The sequence below is a fragment of the Cyprinodon variegatus genome, unplaced genomic scaffold, assembly GCF_000732505.1.
Source record: "Cyprinodon variegatus isolate N-32 unplaced genomic scaffold, C_variegatus-1.0 Scaffold368, whole genome shotgun sequence".
Classification (NCBI taxonomy): Eukaryota; Metazoa; Chordata; class Actinopteri; order Cyprinodontiformes; family Cyprinodontidae; genus Cyprinodon; species Cyprinodon variegatus.
In genome coordinates this window covers 398,529-409,882 of record NW_015150821.1, presented here as the reverse complement: position 1 = coordinate 409,882, position 11,354 = coordinate 398,529, and the positions used below count along the sequence as shown (strand labels likewise).

Below are 11,354 nucleotides of genomic sequence, written 5' to 3'. Positions count from 1 at the left end.
CAGTGATGTCCAATATATAGCAGTTGAAATCAGTATTATTTGTTACTATTTGTTTTTTTTTTAATACAAATATAATTTTTTTATTAATGTTCTTGATGATTTAGAGATCTTTATAAATGAGACACTAAAAGGTATCTGTATATCTATCTGTAATTATAAATATTTGTTTATTTTGCAACTGTTGCATTCTCAACAATAGGAACGCATTAAATAGACACAAATGGCATTGCCATTTATGTTTGTGCTCATTTCTAGAGAAAATATCAAAACCTAATGGAAGCCGTCGGGTCCTGCAGCTCCCACCCTTGTAGAGTATCCCCACCAACTTTAATAACAAAGTTACACCCTTGTATATACCCCTCCTCTGCAGTTACTGTTTGCTGGATTTTCTTCCTTCCCTCCTTAACCTATGTGTTCCCCCTTGTTCTGGTTCCTGTCTTTCCTTAATTAGTTATTTCTGGATTTATGCTTCTGTTGCCACCACTAGTTATTAAATCTGCAAGAAACCACCTCAGCTTCTGTCTCTGCATTTGGGTCCTCTACAGACCTCCACACAACCTGACACATAGAAATAATTTGTCTACCACAGAACATTCTCATCTCTTATACATTTATTCTTCCACGTATACATTCCACTCACACAACTACATTCTTCTCTGACAGGCATACATTATACCCTAACATGCATACATTATACCCTCTGAATGACAGTTTTAGAACTAATGCAACCCGATTCTGCAAATACCTTTGTTCACCAGGCGATCAAAGATACTTTTTTGGACAATGTTTATATTTTATCTGGTTTTCTGTCCGAATCAGTAATCATACAGGATTAAATGCTGAGGGGAAAGAAGAAAAGATATATATTTCAAATATAAAAAGAAAATCCATCAGTAAAATAATTTATCTTTGTGTTCTTCCTGATTTTTCTTCAGTGAACAGCTAAACAACGCATGAATATATTGACGAACACACCCTTTTCTGCGTGAAATTGCAAAAAAAAAAACGCTTTGGTCCCCAGGTCCTGCCTTGGTGCTTCAGGTCCCCATCAGCAGCAGTTTGCTGTTACCATGGCTTTAATGCCACACAAACATCATTTGACACAGAGACAACGAACAAAACAAATGAACATCAAAATGTGTAAATCAGCAGCAGTATGGAAAATGGTCCATTGCTGAGGAATGAAGCCCCCAAAAAGCAGGTCTAGTTTCCAAAACTGAACAGAAAGAAAGCAGAAGACGAGAGACATTCAATAGATGACCCAGTTTTTTAAGAAAGATTGGTTACCTGAGTAGTTTTAATTAGCATAAGATTATTGACTTGTTGAGTAAAATAAGCTAGCCTTCTGGTGGCTACAACCTTCTTAATTCATAATATGGTGAATTATGCTCCATATAATTCAGTCTCAATGTGCCATGCTAGGCAAAGTGCAAATATCTTGGAATTACAAAATTAGGCAGAGAGAACTCCTGGGTCAGGCTAATGTGTTAAAAATATGATAATCATATGTCAACCCTTTAGCAATGATTATTTCTTTTTTTATTTTAGTTTAAATTTAAAATAATAGATAATGTGTTGTTATCCGTCTTATCTGACTGAATATAAATGGAGCCATTGAGTTTAGTACATGTAGTATTTATTTTCCATATTTAAGTACATTTTCCTTTGATAACATACTTCTTTATAATGCATTTGTTTTTACTATTTCACATCATATAATGGATTAAGTCTAATTTTATGTTTTGTTTCTATTTACTTAAATTGTGGTAGAGGTACATTTCTTGTGCTTTTTTGTGATTTTAAAAATACCTTTCCACCACCAGACTGATGATGGAAAACATGTTATTGATTTCTGCCAGGTAAAAGGGATAGACAGTGACACTGTTATTCCTTTTTCAGACTGCATCCCTATCTCAACCCTGCAGGCATTTCTTATTCCAGGTCGGGCAGATTATATGAGATGATGCAACTTGGCGTTGGCAGGGCTTTTTTTTTTTTTTTACACATGAATAACAAAGATGTGTTGTTTCTAATGCTGGGAGCATGCTTCAGAGGCTAAATCATTTATATTTGGAGGAGTTCTTACTAGTAGGTAGGTCAACATCTTTTGGTATGGTTAAGAAAAGAGAAGAGATAAGGGGTTAGTGTATATGGGGGTGCATATCTGTATGACGCTCCAGTGGGCTGATTTTCTGTGCATGAAATGACTTGACATCCACTCGACCACCGAATGAGAGGCAGCGTGCGTGTTCTTTTCCTGAGAGGGAGAGTGGGAAAGAGAGTGAGAGAGGGAGAGAGAGAGACAGAGAGAGAGAAAGCGCGGAAGAGAGCAGCAACTTAGTTACTGAGTGTCGCTGCTGTGTCTCCTTCGACACAGCGGTTTGAAAGAAAAGCATCTGGCATTATGGTTGATCAGTGCTTCTTTCATCCTCTCCCATGCTTTAGTGACGACTGCATCTACATCCCTATTTCTGTTTCATTTCGAAGGATTAAAAATAAAAAAGCTGTTCAGAGGCACCAAGGAGAGACTCTACATCTTCGATGTGCATGAGGTACGTATTTTAAGCTGGAGTTGAAAAGACAATGATGCTGGATGTTTCCACTGAATGTAGGATGCTGAGTTGATGTTAACATTCTGCAATTATGGTTTCTATTGAAAGCTTTTGTTTAACTGCATTTTAGTGTCTAAGCAAGCAAATACAATATGGCTTCTCCTCACATACATTTGTTTTGTTATTAAGAGGTGCTCTGAATTCGCTTTTTTGTCCTTTGCACTGCTTGAAAAAGTTGCTTTCAGTTCAAACATAAGTTACCTCTTTATAGGAGCAAATCTTGACTCACGAGCTTTCTAATGTAAGGGTTGCTGCTACATTTGCATTACAGTGTATTTTTTTTTTCTTTTTTTATTCTAGATGACAGTGAGGATACCTTAGAGGGACTGCAAGCCTGGCCACGATTTGCAGGAAAATGCAGCTTTGGATTTCATATGTTTTGCTCGGTGCAACTTCAGTGGGCATTGTTGAGATGTCTGACCATTATGGGGAAATCTGTCAAGAGCTGTGTGCCTGTGAGGAAAGAGAAGGGATGCTTACAGCAAGCTGTGAAAGCAGAGGAATTGCAAGACTTTCAAATATAAGCCCACTACCCTTCTCTCATTATCAACTGCTCCTTACTGGGAATCTTTTAACAAAACTTTTAACTAATGATTTTGCTGACTACACAGGTCTAACAATATTACATCTAGGAAATAATAAAATATCAGAAATTAAAGCAGGGGCTTTTAATGGACTGAGGGGATTAAAACGATTACATCTCAACAATAACAAAATTGATGCCTTGAAGGAAGAATTTTTCTATGGCCTTGAAAGTCTAGAATATTTACAGCTTGATTATAATTACATCACCCATGTGGAGCAAAATGCCTTCAACAGACTTCAACATCTGGAGGTCTTGATTCTGAATGACAATTTGATATCTAGTCTGCCTGTAAACATATTTCAGTTTGTACCATTAACTCATTTAGACCTGAGAGGGAATCAGCTCAAAGTGCTGCCCTATACGGGTCTACTGGAGCACATGAACAGCGTTGTGGAGTTACAGCTGGAAGAAAATCCATGGAACTGCTCTTGTGAGCTAATCGCTCTTAAGACCTGGCTGGAAAGCATTTCATACACAGCTTTGATTGGGGATGTGGTTTGTGAGTTCCCCTTTCGGCTTCATGGTAGAGACCTTGATGAAGTTTCAAAACAAGAGCTATGCCCGAGGAGAGCCATTGCTGAGTATGAGATGCCGCCACCTCCGCATTTGGGAGTAGATTCAAACTACAGGACGACCCCAGCTCTTGGTGCCTACTTCACTGCATCTGGCATTGCAAGATCCTCATCAAGACCAACCAAGGGACCTCGTCAGTCTGCCAAATTAAAATCAAAACCCACCGCTCGAGTCCCATCAAATAAGCCACAGAATTATGGTCAAATTGTTTCTTATCAAACCAAATCTCCAGTGCCTTTAGACTGTCCAGCTGCCTGCACCTGCAATCTCCAGATATCAGATCTTGGGCTGAATGTGAACTGCCAGGAGAGAAAGATTGAACAGATCTCTGATCTTAGTCCCAAACCATACAACCCCAAAAAGATGTATCTCACAGGAAATTATATCCCAGTGGTGCATCGGTCAGATTTTACTGAGGCAACCGGATTAGATCTGCTTCATCTCGGTAACAATAGGATAGCTCGGGTAGATGATAGAGCTTTTGGTGATTTGACATATCTGAGACGACTATACCTTAATGGGAATTTGATTGACCATCTTAGAGCTGATATGTTTTATGGACTAGAGAGCCTACAGTTCTTATATTTAGAATACAATGTCATTAAAGAAGTAAATGCTGACACTTTTCAGCATATGCCAAAACTTCAGCTTCTTTTTTTAAACAATAATCTCTTAAAAACATTGCCAGAGGGTACCTTTAACGGCTTGACATTAGCAAGACTAAATCTCCGTAACAACCACTTGCGTTATCTTCCAGTAAGGGGTGTACTTGATCAACTCACAGCTCTTGTTCAAGTTGATTTGTATGAAAATCCCTGGGACTGCTCTTGCAGTATACTTGACTTGAAGATGTGGTTGGAGCAGCTCAGCATAGGGACAGTTGTAAATAACGTTATCTGTGGCTCCCCCAAGAAGTTGGCTGGAGAAGATATGAGATACATTAAGACAACTAATTTCTGCCCTAATAATTCTGATATACTTGCTTCTATGATTCCTCCCTCAGAGGAATCATTTCCAGGGAGCACTATCACTATAGAAACATCCTTAGACTCCAACACTCAGTTCAGCACCATCCCTTTGTCTGTAATGATTCTTGCCCTTCTTCTATTATTTATTGTGTCTGTGTTTGTGGCAGCAGGACTGTTTAAGGCTACAAAAAAAAGACACCAGAAGAATCAAAATGAGCAGAATGAATCAATGAATGCCTGCATTAGCTCCCTCAACATGGAGTATGGCCTTTACAAAAAGGGATCTATTCCTAAAATAAGAACATCAGCTGGTCATGTCTATGAGTATATCCCACCTCCCACAGAAGCCACATGCAGAACTGCTGCACAAACCCCTATGGACAACAAATCAGTAGATGGATTTAAGGACTTTGACGAGTTAAGCAGCGCCTTTCTGGGTAACTTAGATGAAGAGGCAGGCAGTACTGTAATAAGCTCTGAGTACAGCGCCACGACTCCAGAGCCTCTCAAGAAGCCCTCCACCCCTTACCAAGACGATGTATGCTACTATAGAGATGTACCCGAGCCTGACAAGAACCAACGCTATAACAATGCTTTACTTTGCAGGCATGGAGCACACTCATCAAATCAGTATACATCAGACTTTGATGCAAGAAACCAATATGTGCACCCAGAGAGCATACAACAGACAATACTGTATTGCACAGCACCAAGCTCTGTTTATGTAGAACCCAACAGAAGCGAGTACTGGGAACTGAAAGCAAAGCTTCATCTTGATCCAGATTACCTTGAGGTTCTCGAAAAACGAACTACATTCACACAGTTTTGAGACATTGGTCCTCCACATGTTCAGTTGCCACATTTGTGTGATATACTAAGTGAAATTAAAAAAGACTATTTTGTAAACTCAGAAACTACTTTGCAAAGACATTTATTGTGTTTCCGAGAAATATGCTTTATGAAGCGAGTGATGCAAGGAGAACATAATTAATTTTGAAGCATCACTTAACACTCCATTCCTGTGTGGTTTTGCAGTTTGGTTTGAGTGTGCAAATACAAGCATGAAACTATATATTCAGAGCTCTTATGACTTACCCTACCACAGATTTTACCCTGCAACAGTATCATTAATAATGATTTAGGAATCAGCTTTAAATCTCAAATTGGCTGCAGTTTATGAGTCGTAATAAACCACGCGGACAATATGTTCCTGACCCCCAAATAACTTTATATTATTTGGCAGAACAGGTTTTCTTTAAAAGGCAGCCCATTCTACGTGTTTTCCTGCTTCTTGATATGAGAAGCATGCATTCAAGTCTAGCTTTCATTCAATCTATTTGTAACATGATTAATTATTAATGGATATCTGCATTTGCTTTGTTTCTTTAACCAAAAGCATGAGTTATGAGTGCAGTGAAAGTCTCCATTCTAATAGAAACATGGGAGAATGTAAATTATGATATATATAATGATAATATTACACTAGCCTTATTTGTAGAGTGGGACTATTGTGCAAACACACAGCAGACAAGTTAAAACATTAATGTCATGATTAGAATAAAGTTAGAAGAAAGTAAGAAAAGCTACCTTTTGGTTAACATCTTTTCAAGCATTACATTTTACATTACAAAAAAAAAAAAACTTTAACACAGCTGATATACGTATGCTCACTTATCTTTGCTTAGAGTCTGGTCTAACTGACTTGGTGGTTCATTCCTTTTTATCAGAGTATTTTTGTAAAGGAAATATCTTATTGTTTTGTTGTTGTTTTTTACTTGCTGTTGTAGTTGGTAAATGCAATTTATTGTTCCTTTTTTATCTTTCTTCTTTCTATGATTTAAACATTTTTGCCACTGCACTATTTAAATGTTGCTTTGTTTTACAGTTTATACATTACGTAATAACAGCATTTACTTTTACTTTTAAGGTTTTTAATTTCTTTCTTTTTTTTTCAATTTTGTTTTGCAGAGTTCAAATCATTTATCTGGAGTGTGTTTTCCATTTGTGGTGATTTGGGCTGTTTGCTGCTTGTTTACACCTGCCGGTATTAACCCCCTCTGTGACAACTTCTCATGTGTCAATCAGCAAATCTTTAAGATTAGGTTGATATTTTTTGCCTTTAAAAAAAAAGTAACGAAAGAAAATTAGCAGTTCACTATATGTTTCTTTTGGCTTTTGCCTATTTACACATTGATGTATATCCATTTTTTTTTACATTTTGTGATTTCAACAACAAAGCAATAACTGGACATTTGAAAACAGTAACATGCAAAGAAAAACCTGTTTATTATTTCATACACACTCCTGTATTTGGTTTGTACATGTGCAGTGGTTACATACAGTGGTTTCCAAACTTTTCTTGCTGGACCCACCTTTTGGTAAACAAAAAATATTCACAGTCGACTGATTACCCCTAACCCAACTTTTCCAACAATTGAACAAAGAAAAGCAAACTAAAGTAAGTTAAATAATGTAATTCAATAAACTACAATCTCCTTCAAATTAGAAAATGACCACCTTTAAAGTGTAATCATTTCAATTTTAACTATGTATTTTAGTGTGTAACATTGCAATACATCTTAAAAAGAACATCTCTCAAGATGGGTCAATAATTTAATTAGGCCCTCCTTTGAAACTACACTGGGCCCACCCTAGGGAACCCCTCACCACCCTCCCCCTCCTCTTATGGAACTACTGGCTCAGTCAGACCATGGCCGTATAAATAGAAATAATTGCAGCTATAGTGTTTTGTTGGAATAATTTTTTAAAAAGAATCGCAACAACCTAATTGTTAAGTAAATACCCCTTAATTTTAATCAAATTGTATTTCCAGTAATTTATTTTCTATAATTCTACGTATAAATTTGACCTTTGTACCAAGAATCTTAAGAGGAGTTTTAAAACTATTTGGTATTATGTGAATACATAGAATGGAATTCAATTGTGCGTATGTTCATAAGAAATAGCTAATACAATTTTTTTTACCAAGTTTGGTTCTAAAAATGTTTTTTAAGCGCAAAAACATTCTGTGTTAAGAACACTATTTCTGGATTGCCATCTCTCTTGCAGAACTGATATTTTAAGCTTCGCGTGTGGTTTTTGCTACTCATATTCAAACCTGGTGCATAAATAATGCACTTTGCAGAACCTTTCATTTCCTAAAAAGACTCTATTGTTAGTATGGATCATTTATAATTTACTCACTTATTTGAACATAATTCAAGGTTATCTCTGCTGCAATCAGCTGATTAAACACCACTGTCCTTTCTATGATAGAGTATAATTTGCTCATCTAAATTAAGCCTAAATATGCACTGAAAAAGTGCTTTATGGTTTAGCAGCTCTATTTCATGCTTAGTCACAATCAGCAGACTGAAATCTTATTATATGGTCAATACTAAATGTGTAACCCATCTATGTATTGTTAGTACTTGATTTTTTGTTAATTAGTCTATTAAGATTTAATTAATACCACAAACCTCATATTTGAGCCCCTTCTTCCATTTTACTCATTTACTCTCTCCTTTTCTAAAATATAGCATTCTAAAAGATTATATTTGTTGCTTTAACTGTTCTCTCGCAGCAAAAAACTCACATATTTAAATGTCTGCCAGGATTTTTCTCTGGAGTTGACAGGTTCTACCTGTGCATGAGTAGATGCTCTCTTCCTAAAACCAAAAGTGCAAAAATGAGAACAATTGACTACTTAAAACTGCTCTCTCTATACATGTGTGTTCATGGTTGTGTGCTTTCATTGATTGATTGATTTGTGACCTGCACAGGTTGTACCCTGACTACTGCCTGTGCCCCTGCAAGGCATAAGAGGATGCAGAATATTGATGCACCAGTGTACATGTGTAATTGTTATATAAGTTATTTCTCTTGCAAAACCAGATACTGGTATGTTGGTTGGAATTGGGTCTATTTTATGCTGTTTCAATATTCATTCTATTCAGGCCTCTGGCCCAGGTGAACATATGTTGTATACCTATTTTTATATTAGCAAAGATGAACGTTTAGATTCTTCTTTTATATCTGTTATTTGTTTTTTGTTTTTTTCTTTATTAACACGATTTAAGAAAATGCACTTATGATTCTGCTGATCAAAGATGATGTCACTTTTGTAAATGCACAATACAGTATCGTGTTTATAGCCATAGATTTGGTCTGATAAATGCATAAAGAAGGGTTATGTATTATTACAAAAGCTTATACTATGCATAGATATAGATCACACTCAGACAATCTGCTTTACTCTCAGTTACAATTCCGCCTGTTTGGCTGAGAGGATCTCTCTCAAAATATAGCAAATTTACTATTAATTCAGAAATTAACCTCTCTATTGTGAGAGATATAAACCATGTATAAACATCAGCTAATAGCAGTTAAAAAAAATAAAAAGAAAAAAATAGAAAAACTCCATGTTAATACAATAAAGTCACCTCTATGCAAAAGGCTTCAAAGGAAACTGAGCACATTGTTCAGTCATAATCTATCTTTATCATCTGGGGAACTAGGGTGAGCCAGGAAATATGACTTTCCCTGAGAGTTAAATATACTGTAAAGTTAGTTTTCAAATGCACTCAACTTGTTGTCATAACTCAGCCAAACAAAGGAGAGGTTCCATCTATCCTATCTGCATGACAAGTTTTACTTTGCAGCATGACGCTAAGCAATGAGAAATAATTAATTTGTTGCCTTTATCACATCTCATAGAATTTCTTATGTAGGGTTAAAACAACTGTGCTAAAATATCCAAAGTTAATACATAACATGCACCCCATAGGTCTGACCCATTTTTTCATTTCCTCTAAGAACACCTCTATAATACTATAAAAGTGGAAAAACACAGTATACTAGTAGAAATACAACATTCTTGTTGTAGAGAGTTACTAGGTTTTGGTTGATTGTATAATTTCTCACTGTGTGCTATAACCTACACATTTTAAAGCAGCAAAAAGCAAAAAATGTACATCTCAAAGTTTTGCTTCCTAGCGCCTTTTAAATTTTACAAGGGATGTCCTGATCCGATCCCAGGTAACGTTTCTGTATCCTGATTAGAAGTTTTTAAGTTTTTTTGTTTTCATTGCCAGAATTGAATTTTGGGACTGAATTGAATTCCTGATACCTGTTGGTGTTATGCTGTGATTTTCTGAGCCTCACTGCCATCCTGTAGTGCAGTTCCAATGCAGTCCCTACTTTCAAAATCCCATCTTATTTTTGTTTTTATGGCTTGAAAACTGTTAAGTAGGCGTTGCACATTACTTTATTTATCAAAAACAATCTTGTTTATTACATGCATGTAATACGGTTCAAAACATGACAAAATCAATCCTATTATCTTTAACATCAGTCCTTCCACAATCCAAAGTTGTCTTAGTTTATAAAAAAAACAAAAACAAATTGCTTTTTTGAAGCTTCGGTGGCTGAAATTTAACAAGTAATTATACATCAACATTAGCCTAGCACCTTGTTCAGCATGAACATTTTGTTAACACTAGCGAAATATGACTTTACTTAAGATTGTAGCTGAATGTTCACTACCAAATACATATGTACTCTGACTTAGTATTTGCAAATGCCTGCTTTTAAAAGTATTGGATCCATTACTACCAGGGACAAAACTTTCTGATTAGGACATCCCTAATTTTTATTTACATTAAGGTTACTTAATTTTTTTACAAAGCAGCAGTGTCAGAAAATGTGATTGCTGTATATAGCAGCAGTTTTTTAAGTTTTTTTTTATTCACCATGTTGTTATAACTGACAATATGCAATTGTTTTGTGGTTCCAATTAAGACTATGTATATTAATAAGAAGCCAATTGTGCTAGAATAAAATGTTTCTGTGTGTGAATATGTGCCAATGTTTAAATGAAGAGAGGATATTTGGATATTTTCTGATTCCTATTACAGCTCCTCTGTTTGCCTGTGTTTGCTTTTTTTGTTTTGTTTTTATATATATAATAATGATGTTTCGGTGTCAGCCTAATTTGTAAATAGAACACTTTATCAGCATTTTTTCAGTGCAAAGTTGTTCCACTTTTAAAGGCAAAAAAACCCTTGTTTTTTCTATTTGGAAAAAACACAGAGCAACTAGGAATATGTGGGATAAGTATAGCTACAGTGTGCCGTTTTATTTAGTAGTTAGCTAATGAATAAAAGATATGCATTCATTTGAGCTGCAGTTGTCTTCCTTCAATCTTCAAAACCATGTTTTGTTTGATATGTCATAGTGCACAGGGAGGACAGATTTCTATTGTTAAACAACCCCCTCAGCGATTTTATGAACATTCCATAACTGAAAATTCTATTAAAATATTCAAGACACCCTCTTTTCCACAGTTAAACAAAAAGAAGTAATAAAAAAGGCAGTGATGCATGTTAATACAGAGACTGACTGTGAGCTTCAACAGTCAATGAGGTTATTTCAGAAACCTCACAAAGAAGATTGGAAAGCCATTTGCAAAACTGTTTTCATTTAATACACCATCCGTTAGCAAACAAGAAAGAAAATTCAATATAATGTAAAAGATCTGACCTTATTTTGCTGTGTGGTGTGCTTGTAGACAATTAAAAGTCCTAAGTTTATACTTGCCTAAAGAAATATCCAATT

At 35.7% G+C, this 11,354-nt stretch overlaps 1 protein-coding gene across 1 annotated transcript; it reads left to right on the top strand.

Annotated features, from left to right (window-relative positions):
- The first annotated feature begins 2,407 nt into the window (after positions 1–2,407).
- Positions 2,408–10,866, top strand: slitrk5 (SLIT and NTRK like family member 5). Its single transcript, XM_015386425.1, has 2 exons — positions 2,408–2,552; positions 2,913–10,866. The coding sequence occupies exon 2, from the start codon at positions 2,968–2,970 to the stop codon at positions 5,566–5,568; it is 2,601 nt and encodes an 866-aa protein (XP_015241911.1). The 5' UTR covers positions 2,408–2,552; positions 2,913–2,967; the 3' UTR covers positions 5,569–10,866.
- The last annotated feature ends 488 nt before the right edge of the window (positions 10,867–11,354 follow it).

Excerpts from the sequence above, each read along its gene's own strand:
- slitrk5 (XM_015386425.1), top strand. The coding sequence starts at position 2,968 with ATGCAGCTTTGGATTTCATATGTTTTGCTCGGTGCAACTTCAGTGGGC.